Source organism: Artibeus jamaicensis, unplaced genomic scaffold (genome assembly GCF_021234435.1).
Source record: "Artibeus jamaicensis isolate MK-2021 breed Jamaican fruit bat unplaced genomic scaffold, CSHL_Jam_final contig_923, whole genome shotgun sequence".
In the NCBI taxonomy this organism is placed as follows: Eukaryota; Metazoa; Chordata; class Mammalia; order Chiroptera; family Phyllostomidae; genus Artibeus; species Artibeus jamaicensis.
In genome coordinates this window covers 5400839-5420247 of record NW_026522014.1, presented here as the reverse complement: position 1 = coordinate 5420247, position 19409 = coordinate 5400839, and the positions used below count along the sequence as shown (strand labels likewise).

General features: G+C 38.2%; 1 protein-coding gene across 2 annotated transcripts in view; it reads right to left on the bottom strand.

The window, feature by feature from the left end:
• The window catches only part of SDHAF3 (succinate dehydrogenase complex assembly factor 3), a 48395-nt gene extending 31246 nt beyond the window's left edge, over positions 1–17149 (bottom strand). The window contains exon 1 of one of the 2 annotated variants that reach the window (XM_037136699.2): positions 16933–17149. In XM_037136699.2, coding sequence (XP_036992594.1) covers positions 16933–17064 — 132 coding nt within the window. In that variant the 5' untranslated portion in view covers positions 17065–17149. Of the gene's footprint in view, positions 1–16890 lie in introns of both variants that reach the window. The other variant, XM_037136698.2, reaches the window with a different exon arrangement.
• Positions 17150–19409: the final 2260 nt, after the last annotated feature.

Genomic DNA, 19409 nt, shown 5'->3' with positions numbered 1-19409 from the left:
TTACATAGCAATACAGGCCTATCTCAAAAAAAAAAAAAAAAGCTCAAATAAACAATCTAACTTTATACTTAGAACAACTTGAAAAAGAACAACAAAATGCAAAGTGAGTAGAAGGAAGGAACTAATAAAGATCAGAGCAGAAATAAAGGAAGTGGAGTCTAAAAACATGATATAAAAGATCAATGAAACCAAAAGCTGGTTCTTTGAAAAGATAAGCAAGATAGACAAACATTTAAGCAGAACCATCAAGACAAAAAGAGAGAGGACCCAAATAAATAAAATCAGAAATGAAAGGGGAGAAATAACAACTGCCACCAAATACAAAGAATTGTAAGAAAATATTATGAACAACCATATGCCAGCCAACCAACTGGACAACCTGGGCAAAATGGATAAATTCCTAGAAACATACAGTCTTCCAAAACTAAATCAGGAAGAGTCAGAGAATCTGAACAGACAGACTACACCTAGTGAAACTGAAACAGTAATAAAAAAACTGCTAACCATCAAGAGCCCTTGACCAGATGGCTTCACAGGTGAATTTTACGAAACATTCCAAGAACTAACACCTCTCCTTAAGCCATTTCAAAACATTTAAGAGGAGAGAAGGTTCCCCAGCTCATTTTATGAGGCCAGCATTATTCTATTTCTATAATCAGATAAGACACTACAAAAAAATTATAGGCCAATATCCTTCATGAACATAAGCACTAAAATCCTCAACAAAATATTGGCAAACTGAATACAGCAATACATCAAAAAGATCATACACCACAGTCAAGTGGGATTTATCACAGGGATGCAAGGATGATACAGCACTTACAAATCAGTAAATGATTCACTACACACAAAAAATGAACAATAAAAACCACACGTTTGTATCAATAGATCAAGAAAAGCATTTGATAAAATCTAGCACTCATTTATGATTTAAAAAAAACCACTCAGCAAAGTGGGATTAGAGGGAACATATCTATACATAATAAAGGCCATATATGACAAACCTACTGCCAGCATCATACTCAGTGGGGAAAAATAAGTATTCCCCTTAAGATGAGGAACAAGATAAGGATGTCCACTTTCACTTCTCTTATTTAACATAGTGCTGGAATCCTAGCTGTAGCAATCAGACAAGAAGAAGAAATAGAAGACATCCAATTTGGGAAGGAACAAGTAAAATTTTCTTGATTTGCAGATAACATGATACTATACATAAAGAACCTCACAGATTCCACCAAGAAACTACTAGAACTGATAAATGAATTCAGCAATGTAGCAGGATACAAAATTAACACCCAGAAATCAGTGGCATTTTATATGCCAATAATGAACTAACAAAAAGGGAAATTAGGAGAGCAATCCCATCAAAAACTGCTTCAAAAAAAAAACCTAGGAATAACCCTAACCAAGGAAGTAAAAGACCTGTACTTGGAAAGTTATATGGTACTGAAGAAAGAAATCGAAGACGATACAAATACATGGTAGCGCATACTGTGATCATGGATAGAAAGAATTAACATCATTAAAGTGTCCATACTACCCCAAAGCAATCTATAAATTCAACACAATATCTATCAAGATACCAATGATGTTTTTCACAGACCTACAGCGAATAGTTAAAAAATTTATATGGAACCACAAAGAGTCCCACATAGCAATAGCGATGCTGAGAAAGAAGAATGAAGTTGGAGGAATCATACAACCTAATATCAAACTATACTATAAAGACACTGTAATCAAAACAGCATGTTACTGGCATAAAAACACACATGTATATCAATGGAACAGAATAGAAAGCCCCAAAATAAACCCACACCTTTATAGTCTATTAATATTCAAGCACAATGGGCTAAAGATAGTTTATTCAATAAATGGTGTTGGGAAAATTGGATATATGCAGAAAAATGAAACTAGACCACTTTTGTACAGCACACAAAAAAATTAATTCAAAACAGATCAAAGACTTAAATGTTACGCCTAACACCATAAAAATCCCGGAAGAAAGGGTAGGCAGCAAAATCTCAGACATTGGTCATAGCAATATTTTATTGGTTGTATCTTTCCAGGCAAGGAAACAAAAGAAAAAATAAACAAATGGCACTATATCAAACTGAAAAGTTTTTGCACAGCAAAGAAAAACATCAACAAAATAAAAAGACAACCCACAGAATGGGAGAACATATTCACCTATACATCTGATAAGGGGTTAATATCCAAAATTTATAAAGAATTTACAAACTCAACATCAAAAAAGCATACAACCCGGCCCTGGCTGGTGTAGCTCAGTGGATTGAGTATGGGCCTGAGAACCATAGGATCGCTGTTTAATTCCCAGTCAGGGCACATGCCTGGGTTGCAGGTCAGTTCCCAGCAGGGGATGCAGGAGAGGTAACCATACATTGATATTTCTCTCCCTCTCTCCTTCCCTTCCCCTCTAAAGATAAATAAATAAAAATCTAAAAAAAAAAGCATATAACCCAATTAAAAAATGAGCAAAGGCATTGAATATGTCCTCTTTTTCAAAGAGGACATACACATGGCCAATAGACATATGAAAAAATGCTCAACATTATTGATCATCAGAGAAATACAAATTAAAACCAAATGAGATATCTTACACCTTTCAGAATGGCTGTCATCAGCAAATCAAGAAACAAGTGCTGGCGAGGATGTGGAGAAAGGGGAACCCTTTTGCACTCTTGGTGGGAATGCAGACTGGTGCAGCCACTGTGGAAAGCAGTATGGAGATACTTCAATAAATTAAAAATGGATCTACTTTTTGACCCAGCATTTCCACCCCTGGAGATATAGCCGAAGGAATATGAAACACTAATTTGAAAGATCATAATAAGCACACCTATGTTCATTGCAGCACTATTTACAATTGCTAAGATATGGAAGCAGCCCAAGTATCTATCAGTAGATGAGTGGATAAAAAAACAATGGGACATTTACACAATAAAATACTACTAAGGCATAAAAAAGAAGAAAATTTTACCTTTTGTGACAGTATGGATGGACCTGGAGAATATTACGCTAAGTGAAGTAAGCCAGTCAAAGAATGACAAGTACCATGTGATTTCACTCATGTGTGGAATCTAATGAAGAAACTGAACTAACAAGCAAAATAGAGACAGACTCAGAGATGGAGAGCAGATGACAGCTAGTGGAGGGGGCATGGTTAGGTGGTGGAGGGACTGAGCAAAAAGGAAAAAGGACTCATGGACATGGACAACAGTGTGGTGATTGCTGCAGGGAGGGGAGTATATGGGCACTACATGGTAATGGAAAAAATACAACTGGAAAAAATAAATAAACAAAACCAGAAAACAGTAAGTAGAAAGCTAAAACATGTATGACTGAAAGCACCATATACATCTAGTTCTATAGCTACAAACTAGGATAAAGTAAAAATTTTAAAGAAAACCAGATTATTGAGATTTGCGGTTTCAGTTATGCTTTTAGTAAAGAGAATATAAAACAACTAAATAACTTTTAAAACTTTGTACAACTTCACACTAGCTCTGTAACAATTGAAGAAAATGTAGTTTAAAAATATAATGTCGTTCACCCTTAACATATGAACTCTTGCCACTTAATTTAGGGTGTACAGTATATTTTGATAGCATTTAGTTGAAAAGAATAACACTAAAATAATCTGGTTTGTCTCATCTATTGAAAGTGCCAAATCTGAATTTGTTCTTCACATCAAACTGAAGTTAAATTTTCTTTTCAGACATGTGCACTGACATTTGTAGAAAAACCCCATTTAAAACAAATTTGATGTATGTAAATGTAGGTTTACACAAAGAAACAAATTATGAGCTGAATATTCACTTTACAAAAGGATTCACTAAACAATTTCTTTAAATAGTAAGCTTGCTAGTTTGCTTAAAATACGATTCATTTTTAAAAATCAATTTATAAATTTTACAGAAATATACTCAGTATAAAAGTAGTTACAAAACTATCAAGCTTCAAAAACTTCTACTATTACAATCTTTGTCCCCCAAACTTGACAAATCTAGCAGGTAAAACTAATATATTAAATATAATGGCATAGAAATGTGTATTATAATTGTCCTTAAAATATGTACTTTTATAAGTACCCCAACAATAATCATGAAACCTGAGGACAGAAGAGCAGAGAGCCTGCTCTGCCTTCTTGGTGGAGACAAGCAGTACAAAAGAAGAAAAATCCAGACATCCCCATCCATGAGTGTTGCAGGTTTTTTGTTTTAGTTTTGCAGTTTTCTAAGAAGTGCTCTGAGATGTAGAAGACAATGTCTGGGAAAAGGAAATCCAAATTTAATGATCCACACTGGAGCATTTTGGACCAACTAAGGGAAGCAGGAAGGATCCAAGGGCCCCAAGTGACCAATGCTGGTGGACATCTTCCTGTTCTGTTCAGAGTTCCACCTAAGATCGAATTCACAAACCCCGGCATCTCCACTGAAGACTGAACAGACGTGGAGTAATCTGATAGCAAAAATTTAGCCTTACAATATAAGGCACTGAGACCAAATGTGGCGCATGAAAAGGATTTAGCTAATTCAGGAAAATCTGATGGTGCAAAGGGGACAGCTTGTTGCCTAAAAAAAAAAGGAACAGGAAGAAGGGGCAGAGGATGACAGGAGGAAGAGGAGAGGGAAGGGTTTAAGAAGGAGAGGAGGATGGAGAAATAAAATATCTATCAACATTAATTCTAGAGTAGGAAAAGAACCATAACATACCTCTTTGAGGGGTCTCTGCACCCTCAAAGATTTAATTTAAAAATTTGAGTATAATCATATTGCAGTTTCCAAAAGTGCCTGAGAAATTAGAAGTGATTTACAAGAACTAGTCAAAGTACCCTAAGTACCTTGAAACTGTATTAAACTTGTACATATTTCTAAATATTTAAAATAAGTTTCTCACTCTGTGCATCTTGCTTTTAATGTTGTAGAGGCATTTAGAGATGCTCATGGCATTTTTTTAAACTGCTATTAACTATGATTATTAGTTAGTGAAATCCTAAATGATCACACTAATCTACAGCTTATAAAATGAGTTAAGTAACAGGTGAACTATCAAGGCCCAATCTGGGAAGTGTGAGGTAGTGAACAAGATGTCTTCTGGAAGGGCCACAGTTTAGACCAGGTGCTGTGAAGCTAGACACATTGATGCCGCAGGCTGACACTATTGTAGTGGTTTTGTATATATGCATAGATGTGTTTGCCATGCCACTGGCAATAGTTTTTAAACAAACTAGAGAGACCTCTTCATCTTGCAAATCAAAATGCAAGTTTTAGAAATCCTTCAAGTTCCAATGATTTAGGAGAAAAGAGCAAAAGGTAGTTGAATCAACACACACTGAGAAGTGCTATCTGAGTTCTTTCAGGCCCCAGAGTCAAATTAGGTAACTTAATCAATCAACACAGCAGCAGTAGTAGCAGCAGCAATAATAATAGTTAGTTTGACAGAAAGAAAGTGCTTAAAATAAAAGTTAAAGTATTATGAAGGAGCAGACTTGCTGATATATGTTCAGCACTGGCCAGGAAAAAGGAGCAGCAAAGCGGGAGGACCCTTGGCGTTTCCTACTGCAGACACAGTGAGGACTGATAAAAAGCCTCTCATACCTACCCATTTCCTATAATTTTAGTTACATGTTTACCAGACAACCATCTAAGCACTATTCACTTTCCCAGAAAGCTTAAGAGTAGTCCACAATTCCTTGCAATTCTGAAGTCAAAGAATTTTCAAAACAACAAAAGCTCTTTCAGAACTTAACTGGCAGCAAATCCTGACCTAAAACAGACATGAAGCCTTTGTTTACTGTACTTAATATGAAGAATCTAATGTTTTACTGAAGAAATCTTACTGTATTTTATTACAGGGTATAATAAAATACAAACTCCCAGATTCCATTGTATGTTTCTTAATATGTAATAATATGTCTTATTACCTTTCTAAAATCTAAAAAATTCTGAATTTTGAGACATGTAAAAGAGGGTTCCCTGTATCTAAATATAAATATTCTTTTAAAAAATGATTTTAGAAGGTGGAGTTCAGCAACATGCCCCCCCCAAAAGAAGATTTTATTTATTTTTAGGGTGAGAGGAAAGGATGGAGAAATAGAGGGAAACATCAGTGTGTGGTTGCCTCTCGTGTGCCCCGGACCAGGGACCTGGCCCACAACCCAGGCATGTGCCCTGGCTGGGAACTGAATGGGGGACCCTCTGGTTTGCAGGCCAGCGCACAATCCACTGAGCCACACCAGCCAGGGCTAAATGTAAATATTCTGACTTGGGGGGGCGGGGGGAAGGAAAGCCATTTTCTCCAGTCTCCTGTTCCCCACCCACAGAAATGAGTAAATCAGCATTCCAATTTACACTTTAGTATTATGTAAACTTAGTGTGAATCTGATGTCAGTATCTGATTGTCTCTGGGTATTCATAAAGTCTAATTGCAGACCCACAAGATCAATTACCAGGACATATAATCACAATCGTGAGTGGCACATACCTACCTAGAATTTCTTTCCTAAGCCTCCTAATTTCCAAGCCACCAAGTGAGCCTGTTTACCTCTTCCATCCTCTCTAACTGACTTCCAGAAGACAAACCAACAATTAACCAATCTCCCCTCCCCATCTTATCTCCCTGTCAGCCTTCATGCAACCTTCTACAGTACTTAGAAAAAGGTGGAAAATTAAAATACAACAGATTAACAGCTATTAAGTGGCAATTAATTTTGATAAAATTAAGTTTTAGAGAATCAACAAAGAATATTGAAGTATATCCATTAAGATAGTAAACATGAGCCCTGGCTGGTGTGGCTCAGTGGATTGAGTGCTGGCCTGCAAAGCAAAGGATTGCTGGTTGGAAATCAGGGCACATGCCTGGGTTGTGGGCCAGGTCCCCAGTAGGGGGTGCAGGAGAAGCAACCACACCTTGATGTTTCTTTCCCGCTTTCTCCTTCCCTTCCCCTCTCTAAAAATAAATAGAATCTTTAAAAAAAATTAAAAATGAGAAGATTCTTCATGTTACCTTAAAAAGACTTAATACTGTACCAGATGGATGGCTCAGATGATTCTTTTATCTCAATTTAGAGCTCTTTAGACATTCTAAATATGTCTTCTAGTGGTTAGGCAAAAAAAAGTAACTAAATGTTTAGAGTCTACACGTTTAAAGCAATACTTTATAATTTTCAATGTACAGATTTATATATCCTTTGTCTGAATTATCCCTAAGTATTTCAATTTTTTTGATGGTAAGTGGTGTTTTTAACTTTTCATTGCAAGTACACAAAAATACAGTTTTTTAATTGGGTTGTTTGTCTTCCTGGAGTGGAGTCGTGTGAATTCTTTATATATCTTGGAGATCCAGACAGTTGTTCTTATATGCAACCATAAAATATATTTAGTTCATAAAATAGTAAGGAAAATCAATACAATTAACATTATACACATACAATAATCCTTTATCTTAAAATATGTGCAAAAACTTACTTCAAAATTTTAAGACATGTTATGTATACACACAGTCACACACACACACACACACAGATCTGCTTTAGAACCACATTCACTAGCATACTGATATTATGCTACTACCATTATTTGAAATCTGTAAAACCCAATAAATTTTAAATCATTTAAACAAAAGGAACATACCTCTAGGTTCCAGTAGCATAGTTATAAAGTCAATAATATATGTAATATTGATCAAATATTGATGATTTTTAAAAAAGACCTTCAGTTACTTTATACATAATCATTATTGAACACATCTCATGACACCAGTAAAAGTTAAATGTTCCTAAATAAAAAACATCTTCACTGAAAGCTTCACTAAAAATACAAATGTTTCAGAAGTTGGGGGGAAAAAAAGAAACCTTTATGTTCCAAGTATATACTATTCCATATCCTCTGCTTTATCCCTTTTCAACCATTGGTTAAGGACCACAATATTACTAAATTTTTTAAAGGTAAAGCTTAATGTAAAAAAAAATACATGTGTGACATATCACCATTCAATAAACCACCACAAAAATACTACACCGAATAACACTCAGAATAAAGAATACAACTGAGACGTCTCCAAATGACTCACTCATTCTGGTAGCGATACCCCCCCACACAGTCCCTCTACTGAATAGGGAGGTAATTCATTCCTTTTCTACCCCAAACTAAAATACAAACTACAAATTAGGATGCTCAAAAGCAACAAAATGAGGTCTTCAAATTAGGTAAGAGAGGCATACAATTATAAGAACTGCTAAATACCCACCCAACCCTAATTACACCAAGTTAAAAAAGACTCTAAATATAGGTGACATGCAACTTAATCATACATTTTTTATCTGATCATCCACTTTAAAGTCATAAACAAGAAAAAGATGCCCCATGTGAGTTACAAATAGATGGTTACATTAAGTCTGAAGTCCTTCCTCCTTTCTAAAACAAATACAACAAAATAAAACAAAAAGGCAACTGTTATGAGATCTAAACTATCACACAAATCTAATTAAACATAATCAAGCAGGAAAAAAGTATGCTCCTTTGCAGAAGTAGTTAGGAACAACTAAATACAGAAGAAGATAACAGGACAGTTCCAGCATCTCGTATACTACTATCTTTGACCACCTTCCCCTATATGATACCCAGCCTGGCACTTTCATCCACACCTTGGGACCATGAATTACAGATAAGGAAGTCCAAATCTCCAGCCACAATCTTCTCCTGAGTATCAGATCAATATACATCTCAGAATATTTCCACTTGACTGCCCCTCCAGAATTTTTAACATAAAGTGTACCACACTGAACTCATTCTCCACCTGCCCCTCCTATATACCTATTCTGGTTATTGGTATCATGTTCTAAAACCTGAGAGTTATCCATTCTATTTCCTCCCCTCATTAATCCCTTATCATTCACTAAATCAAGTCTCATTTTATCTTAAAAGGGATAACACCTAAATAAATCCATATTCTCCATTCTCGACCCCTCTGTCTCAGTTCAGATACAAAGATATTTAGGATTACTACATCTCTCCTAACAGTTCTCCTTACCTTCAGTCCAGCTCATTTTTCAATCATTCCTTTATATTGCTGCTAAAGTAATCTTTCTAGAGTATAATCTGAATCATTTTCACCGCTGCTTTAAAATCTTTCAAGATTCAAAATATAAACTTAATCCTTAGCAGAATATCCTATCTCTTGATACTTCTTTAGCTTTATCTTTTCCTAATCTCCCGCATAATACACTAAGTTCCAAAATACATCACTGCAGATCCTGGACAAAAATCATACTGTTTCTTACTTTAATACCTCTGCACATGTTATTCTCCCTTTCTAGAAAGTCATTTTCATGACACTTTCAAGTATCTCTAACTTGCTCAAGACTCAGCTCTGACACTGTATGTGGACTTCAACTTCATCCACTCTCTCCTTGTTCCTATAGCATTTAACAGACACCTTTGCATACTATACTATAATTATGAATTTATATTCTACTATTTTTGGATACCATGAAAATAAATCACACTTATTATTCACTTTTGTGTCCCACCTGCCTAGCACTTTACCTGACAATAATAAGTGATCACTAACTATAGAATGTTTAAGCCTTTTGCTTTTTCCAGAAACAGAACTTCCACTATAAACATCCCCCAACAGACATAGAGCAAAGCAGCTACTTAAGAAAAATACCAGAATCCAGTTAAGGAAGCAACAGACATAAACAAGTGGGGTGGAAAAGGGAAAATTACACACACGGAGTATCTTCAGAGCAGCTCCTGGGAACTCACTGGGTTTTTTTTGTTTTTTGTTTTCCAAATCAGAATGTATTTTATTTTTAATTTTTATTTAGTTATTTTTCAAGTACATTTTTTTGTCTATTTCTCCCATCCCAGCCCCCCCGCCCCGTCTCCCACCTCCCTCCCATTCCCCCCCCCCCAAGTCCTCATCCCTGTGTCCTTCCTATTTGTTCCTCAAAATCCCTCCCCCTTTTTCCCCCTTAAATTCCCTTCCCTCTCCCCTCTGGTCGCTGCCCACTTGTTCTCTATTTCAGTGTCTTTGTTTTTATCCTGTTTGCTTGTTTGTTTTATTGTTTAGCTTCCTGTCAAAGGTGAGATCATATGGTATTTGTCCTTCAATGCCTGGCCTATTTCACTCAGCATAATGCTTTCCAGTTCCATCCATGTTGTTGCAAAGGGTAGTGGAGCTCACTGTTTTTTTTACTTTGTATCTCACATTCTATCACAAATATGTTTTACTTGCTGTTTAACTTGCAGTGCTTATTCTGATTTCCAAAAAAATAACTAGTGAGAAGTTCTCTCCACAACAGGTGGACACTGGGGGGGTGGGGAGGGAAAGGAAAACACCACCTAAATCATCTGTACCTAAAAAATGACCATCATTAAACTTTTAAGATTCCATATGACCCCAGAGCTACCAGCCTCCAATTCCACTTCTAACAGGTGCCTCCTAAAAGACGAGAGTAAGACTGCAATAAGAATGCAATGGATACTTTACCGACCAGTTACCAACACTCTCCCTAACAGATTCCCAACATCTCATTCAGAATTTACAATCTTTCTCCTATGGTAAGGAATTATATAAAATCACGATTTATTCTGTAAATATGCATTTACATTTTTACCCAAAAGATAAAATAAAATACTTCCCACCTACCTACCCCAACTGATCCTTGAACAGAAACTTTCATAGCTGAACTCCCACTAATACCTGCCACAGGCAGGTATCTGTGATCACAAATGGAGGGAATAGAGAACTCTCCTTCTGCTACTGAGGCCTCTAACATTCTCAGTCCTTCCCCCATTTTTTCCTCTAGTCGTACCCAACTTTGCCTGTTAAGTAAAACGAATTCACAATCCATTCAATTTATATGTAGTTTTAGAAGTATGTGCGAGAATCCCAGAGACCAAACGACACATAGCACAGTAAGGGCACAACTGTGTGGCTCTCAACTAGAACAATATAAACATAAACATCAAGATGGAGGTGTAGGTAAACATGGATCGCACAACCACAGCAAAAACTACAACTAAAATACAAAACAACTACCACCCAGATCATCAGAAAATAGAACTGAATGGAAGTCCAACAACGAAGAACTTACAGAAGTCACATTCACCCAGACAAGTAGGAGCGGCAGAAATGCCAGAGCCAGGAATCCCACACCCACATGTGGTAGATAAAGATCAGGAGGGGAAGCCTCAGGACCAAGGGATCCCAGTCTCACACCCGCCTTACACTAGACCACCCAGGCCAGAGTCCCACTGCCAGGAAGATAAGTCCCCATAACCTCTGGCTGTAAAAACTAGTGGGGGTTGAGGCAGCAAAATTAACTGTGGGATCTCAGGCGTCTCCTCTTAAATGGCCTATAACAGGCTTAGGACTTACATACATTCACTCCCTATGGGCTCCAGTGCCAGGGCAGCAGCTGAAAAGGCACCAGTGGCACAGGGGGAAAAACGGAAGTGTCTGGCATCAGAGTGAATGCCAGGAGACAACTTCCTCTGGGACAAAACTCCAGAGGCCAGGCATCAGCACTGTCCCCTTTCTGAGCCCTCCCCTGCACAAAGCCACAGAGCAGCAACATCATATCTGAGGCTCCATCAACCTGGTTCACATGGGTTGCCCCACCCTGGCGATCACCTAAGGCTCTGCCCCATGCAACTTCTGGGTGCACTTTTCTACAATAGGTCATGCTACTGAGACAGGGAGTCAAAGCAGCTCTACCTAATACACAGAAACAAACACAGGGAGGCTGCCGAAATGAGGAGACAAAGAAATACGGCTCAAATGAAAGAATAGAAAACTTCAGAAAAAGAACTAAACAAAAATGGAGATAAGAAATCTATCAGCTGCAGAGTTTAAAACACTGGTTATCAGTATGCTCCAGGAATTCACTGGGTACTTCAACAGCATAAAAAAGATCTAGGCAAAAACAAAGTTTAAACTAAGTGAAATAAATAAAAATTTACAGGGAATCAACAGTGGAATTAAATAAATGATCTGGAACATAAGGAAGAAAAAATTTCAATCAGACCATCAAGAAGAAAAAGAATCGGAGAAAAAAAAAAACAAGGATAGGCTACGGAGCCTCTGGGACAACTTCGCATGTGCCAACATTTAAATCATAGGAGTGCTGGAAGTAGAAGAGAAAGAGCAAAAACTTAAAAAACTTATTTGAAAAAGTAGTGAAAGAAAACTTCCCTAATTTGATGAAGGAAACAGACATACAAGTCCAGGAAGCACAGAGAATCCCAAAAAAGATGGAAGCAAAGAAGACCACACCAAGACACATCATAATTAAAATGTCAAAGGTTAAAGATAAAGAATCTTAAAAGCAGCAAGAAGAAAGCAGAGGGTTACCTACAAAGGAGTTCCCATGAGACTGTCAACTGATTTCTCAAAAGAAACTTTGCAGACTAGAATGGACTGGCAAGAAGTATTAAAAATGATGAAAAGCAAGGATCTACAACCTAGATTACTCTATCCAGCAAAATTACTGTTTAGAATCGATGGGCAGATAAAGTGCATCCCAGACAAGGTAAAGCTAAAGGAGTTCATCATCACCAAGCTATTATATAAATTGTTAAAGGGACTTATTTAAGAAAAAGAAGATCAAAATTATGAACATTAAAATGACAATAAATTTACAACTATCAACAGTTGAACCTAAAAAACAAACTAAGCAAACAACCATAACAGCAACAGAATCATAGATATGGAGATCACTTGAAGGGTTATCAGTTGGGAGGGGGAAGGGAGAGAATGGGGGGAAAAGTGCAGAGATTAAGAAGTACAAATTGGTAGATACAGAATAGACAGGGGCATTTCCTATACTTAACAGTATTTCCTATACTGTTAAAAACAGTACAGTATAGAAAATGGAGTGACCAAAGAACTTATATGCATGACCCATGGACATGAACTAAAAGGGGGGGATTGCCAGAGGGAATGGAGTATACTGGGTGGAGAGGAGCAAAGGAGGGAAAATTGGGACAAGTTTAACAGCATAATCAATAAAATATATTTAAAAATAAATAACTTTTAAAAATAAAAAATAAACATGAAGCTTATGCAACTCAGATAACAGGTACCTAGTTTTTAATCATCATGAGTCCCTCTCAATCAGCTTGATGTAAATGTAGGTAGGCATCAAGCTTACAACGCTCAGATAACAGGTACCATGTCTGCAATCATCATTAACTAAAAACAATGGAAATTCATGCCATAACTAGTAGCATCGAGTATAACAATCATAAATTAGATGTTTTGAAGAATACATGAGGGAAGAATGACTTAGAAGGCCAAGGGAGGGATATCACTCTCTGGTATCACTTCACTAGCCAGGTTTTTCTCCCTGCCAACTCACTGGAGTGTTCTCTTGCCCTCATCCTTGAAAAAAAGAAACTGGTTCTCTTGGTAGAACCCACCCTACCTCTTTTAATTCTCAGGCTTAGCCTAAGCTGCTTTTCAACTACAAGAATTATTATTTTAACCAAACAGATCATTGGGTTTAACCCAGTTGCCAGATTATTAAATCCAGGGCACTAGCCTCGTGGGTCACACTTTTCTTCATTCCAAAAAAGTACACAGGCCTTGGCTGTAGGCTGTGGATCAGTGGACTGAGTGCCAGCCTGTGAATCCAAGGGTCACTGGTCCGATTCCCAGTCAGGACACATGCCTGGGTTGCAGGCCAGGACCCCATTATGGGGCATGCAAGAGGTGACCATACACTGGTGTTTCTCTTCCTCTCTTTCTCCCTCCCTTCCCTTCTCTCTGGAAATAAATAAATAAAATCTTTTAAAAAGTAAGTAAAATGCTAGATCAATAGCAGGGAAGAAGAAACAATGCTTGCCTACAAAACATTTCCAACTAGTAAATTCAGAAGGAATAAGGGAGACAAAGTCACCATTGAAACACAATGGCAAGATCCATCAATGAATGATAAAATTAGCTGGAAAAGTTTAAGGACAAACAGGATATCTATCTGTAGCCTCAGAGTATCTCCCCTGAAATATGTGTGAATTTCAACAAGGAAAAGAGTAATTATATAATGTAGTCATCAACTTAAGCAAGTGATCATGGTTTACATCACCTGTAATAATGTCACTGATCTCATGTGCCCTCTGACATGATGTATTGAGAAGGGCACATCACCCTTGTGGTATCCTTCCCAACAATGTTTAACACCAGTCTAATCAAGAGAACACCAAATACAAACTGAGAGACAGTCTACAAAATAACTAATACTCTTCAAAACAATGTCAAAGATGTGAAAGATATAAGAAATTGAGAAAGTGTCATAGACCAGAGGAAGTTAAGGAGAAAGGATGGCTAAAAATTGTACAATGTAGGTCCCTGAAACACATAAGAACATTAGTGGAAATACAGGCAAAATGCGAATAACAGCTGTAGTTAAGAGTACTGTAGCAATGTTAATTTGCTAGTTTTGATAACTGGTTATGAAAAATGTTAACATAAGGGGAAGCTAGGTATAGGATGTATAAGAATTCAGCACTATTTTTTAACTTCTGTACATCTAAAATTATGTTGAGAGTTAAGGGGAAAAAAAGATATATTCCTAACACCAAGCCTTCTAGGTTGAACAAAACACTTATTATTTACACAGCTTTTTAAAATGCCCTCTCTTTCCTCCAGCCTACTATCAATTTATAATAAGTTCCTATTCTTTCCCTTAAAAGTTTCCCAGTTCTTATCCTTCAGGACCTCTCAAAGTGCCTTTGCTTCTTTCCAACACACAGCTAGACTCTCCTTCCTGTCCTGCCACAAACTGACCTGGCTTAAAAGATGTCACTTAAACACTTTGATATCATATAGTTTCGTTGCAATTAATAATTTACCAAGGCTTTTAAATACATTTACATGCAAAAAAATTTAAGTGCATATTGTAAATACTGTTATTTCACAGATAATAAAACAAGAAAAATTAAGTGATGTGACATTTAATGTCAGAACCTGAATCTGAATACAGTCCTGACTCCAAGACCAAGTTACCATATTACAAGGTACTAGTTTTCATTTTATTTTATTTTTAAAAGATTCTATTTATTTATTTTTAGAGAAGGGAAGGGAGGGAGAAAGAAAGGGAAAGACACACCAATGTATGGTTGCCTCTTACATACCCCCTACTGGGGATCTGGCCCACAACCCAGGCTTGTGCTCTGATGGGGAATTGAACCAGTGACACTTTGGTTGGCAGGTGGGCACTCAATCCACTGAGTCACACCAGCAAGGGCATCATTTTAAAATATTCAAATTCCCTAGCTCCAGGAAGGCTAGTTACTGGGTTGGCCAAAAAGTTCCTTTGGTTTTATTCTGAAAGATAGCTCTAATAGTGCTTAATTGTCTTTAACTCTACTCAAAACAGCTGTCATATTAGTGTGCATTTAAAAAAAAATCAAAATTGGTGAATTTTTATGCAGCCATTTTAATATTGAAGATGGAAGAAAATAAGCAACATTTTTAGAATATTATGCTTTATTACTTCAAGAAGGGTAAAAATACAACTGAAACACACCCAAAAACTTTTTATTGTATGGAGAAGATGCTGTGTCAAAAGTGGTTTGCAAAGTTTTGTGCTGGAGATTTCTTTCTGGACAATGCCCATGGTGGGGTAGACCAGCTGAAGTTGATAGCGATCAAATTGAGACATTAATTGAGAACAATCAATGTTACGCCACATGTGAGACAGCCAACATACTCAAATATCCAAGTCAGTAGTTATGCGTGAAAATGAAAAATGTGTCTCTTATTTTGCAAGGGGGAAAAAAAAACCCATGGACTTTTTTGCCAACCCAATACACCTAATACATAACATATTTAGGAAAGTTCTAAGTTTCACTCTTGTCCTAAATGTCCCTTTTGCAAGCTTCAAGAATTCTACAATCAAGAATTCTGGGATTCAGTGACAAGGTTTTGTGTTCACTCTAACTTTTATGACCTTTAATAACAGACTTCAGTCGTCTCTTCAGCCATTAACGTTTTAGGTTGAAGAATCGCTTACCTCTGTTTTTATACAAACACTGCTTCAAGCTTTCAAATACCTGAGATCTCTCTCTAATCTCCAATTCCATTTGTTTCTTGATATTTACAAATCAGAACTAGGGGTAATCCTGCAGGGCTCCCAACCCCACGAAATATAATATTCTGAATATCTTTTTCCTCCACCCAAAGGCGGTGTGGCGGGGGGGGGGGGGGGGGGGGGTAGTCAAAGGGCTAATCCCTAGCGCGGGTGTCTACTTTAAAAGGAATGCAATAATGCAGGGCAACGCAACGAAGTAACGTGACTTCAGACTCAGGAGAAACCAACTTTCACCTGCCTTAAACTGACCAATATTTTTCTCTTTCAACGCTTGTAGTCCCGGAGGCTTAACTGATTTCTATTATCAGTCAACTGAGAACATTATTAAGACCCAACAAAGAGCACTTAAGTCTTAAAAATAGTAATTATGGAAACAAGACTCTAAGTATGAAAAGTTAGAGGTAAGGAGAAAACCATTAGTCTATTAATCAGCACTTGCTCCGTGCAAGGCACTGAAGGGGACATAAGCTCTTTGAGCACCTGACGGTGATTAATCCCATCCTCACCTCTCCAGCGCTTGGCACGGGCAGACGCTGATGGAACGGGATCTGCTCCAGCCAGGAACCCGTGCGAGAAATCGATGGGCTCTGGCTGTAACTTTGGGAAGTACTGTTTGAACAGCTTTTAATTCAAATAGAAAAGGCTGCCGCTGGCGTGGGACCCGTAAAAACCAGCCGGGGCAGGCGGTCTTTCATAAAGACAAACCGGGACCCCCAAGGATGTAGGGCCGAGGTGGGATGGAGGGTGGGGGAAAGGGGGCAGTCACTTGCCTCCCATTCCTGCAAGAAACGCCGGGCCTCGTCAGAACCAACCGTCTTATGTCTCCTAAACTCGTCCTTCACGTACTGGTCGCCAAGGGCTTTAAGATCTGGGGGCAGAACTCGATGCAGCAACAAGATGCGCCGATACAAGGCCCGGACACGCGAGACGTGCGCGGCCGGCATAGCGCCGCGCGCGGGTGACTGCAGACCGCGCCTGCGCAAAACGACGGCGTATTCCACGGGTTTCAGTGAACTAGCTTGAAGACGGAAGAGGGCACGCGACCTTCATCCGGTTTGGTCCGATCTCAAATTAGGACCATCCGGAAACCTGAGCTGCGGCTGCAGAAGGAAAATGGGCGGGTCACTGGGCGCAGTGGAGCGTTAGTGGAGTCGCGCTGTCTGAGCCGCGACTGCTGGAGAGCTGTGTCTGGGTGACAGAGGGCTCCAACGAGACGATTGGTGTGAGCCGGTTGCCACCCCACAGTCACACCCCATCATCTTTTACTTTCGTTTTTCTCCCTTTACTCCAGATAAAGTCCTGAGAAATCCTTCGTAGAAATCAGTCTCCTCCAGGAAGCCTTCCGTGCTTAGCTCCAGCCCCTTCAGGCTTCTTATACTCTTCTGCCAAAGAGATCAGAGTGGGATTAATTTCTCCACCCATGAGCCTACTAACACACGTACTTTGCATAGTGATGTGCTTCTAATTTGTTTCCTGAAGGTATGTCCTCTTTCATGTAATTCAAGCCAGCCCTGAGCCAGTTTGGTTAGCTCAAGTCAGATTAGAAAAATCATGAAGATGCATTTGAAAAATATGGTTTCCAGGGCTACATGCAGGAGATTTTGATTAAATAGTCTGAGATAAATATGCAGAATCCGGACGTTTACAGATCTCCTCAACCTTTTGCAAAGGTGATGTGGAGAGTATGACCAGTTTTCAAAGCTGACAGCAACTTGGCCTAGTTCTCTCCTCTCACACCTTCGGTTCTTTAGCATATCCTGACGGCTCCACCACCAAAATATATGCAGAATTCAACTATTTTTCGTCACTTCACTACAATTACCTCTCTTTACATGGCTATTGTGGTGGCTTCTTGTGTTCCTGCTTCTGGCCATGATCAACTCCAGTCATTATCCACCTAAGCTGTAAGTCAGATGTCACTCCTCTCCTCAACAAAATCGTCCAGTGGTTTCTCATCGGAGTAAAACCCAAACTCTCTCCACTTCTTAACTCACTAAATTTTCTCTGTGTGCTTTGTCCCTAGTTGACCAGTTCTAGCCACACTAGCCTACCGCTGCTTCCTAGTTTATGTTTGAACAGCCCAGGCACAGTCACAAATACCAAGTTAGGGCCTTGGAATTTGCTGTTCCTTCTGCTTGGGATGCTCTGCCACACATATCTTCTTGGCTAATACCTTTCTTTCACTCAGCTCCTTACTTCAACCCCCCCCCCTTGAGACTCTCCATGGCAAGTGCATTTGAAATTGCAACATCACTATGCCCAGAACTCCCTAACCTTGGCTTTTCCTCCACTTATTTGCTTATTTTATTACTTGCTTATTACCTCCCACCCCTCTGCACCACAGCCATGATCCTAGAATAAAAATTCCATGAAGGCAGGGATTTTGTGATTTTAAAGGTGTCAAGTGACTCATGACCTGTTGGTCAAGAAGGGGTAAGAGTGTGGGAATTTATGAGGCTCCCTTCCAGACACCAGACTCTCGTCTGTGCAATCTTTTTAAAAGACAAAGACACCTACCCTGCATCAAGGGCAGGGACTTAACTCATTTTATTATACTATTCAGGGCCTACCAGGGTGCCTTACAAATAGTAAGCCCTCTAGTATTTATTACTTTGAATGGGCTTTTTCATTTTGCTTAAATTTAGGAAAAATATTTATTTAAAAGAACACAGAATGTTTTTTAAAATGAGTTTAATTTGGTGTTATGACAAACCACATTAATGGCAAGGATTGAATGGCAGTGTGGTTATTTACTTCAGGAAATTTTTTTCCAACCAGACTTCATCTCTTCACATCCCTGTAAATTGAAAATTAATTTTTTATTCCAGTTTAATTTTTTTCTGGTTTCCTTTGGGGTTAAAGTACATGTATAATAAATACTTCTTTTAGAACCAAAGCTCTTATAAAAATGTGGAAAAAACATTCTGCCAATGAATTAATTAAAAAGTAACAATAAAAGAAGTAATTCAGCCCAAAGGAGCAGAAAAGGTGCACGGAGCACTGGGCAATTGATGCTCAAAAATGGCAAATGACAGGTGAGGGGAAGCCAAGACCTAGTGGTGTGGTTAAGCCTTGAGGTGAGGAATCAAGCAATAATGGTAAGAATAATAATTAATGACCTTTTTTTTCAGTGGGCTGGACAGTGAGCTGGATCTTCCAGAAAAAAAACCATCTCTTTGTCAAACTTTTCCATTGACATTCCAATTTGAGTTGACCAGTTTTCCTCTTGTGGTCAAAATAACCATAAACTGAGGGAAAGAGCCAACTATGAGGAATATTTTAAATGTTT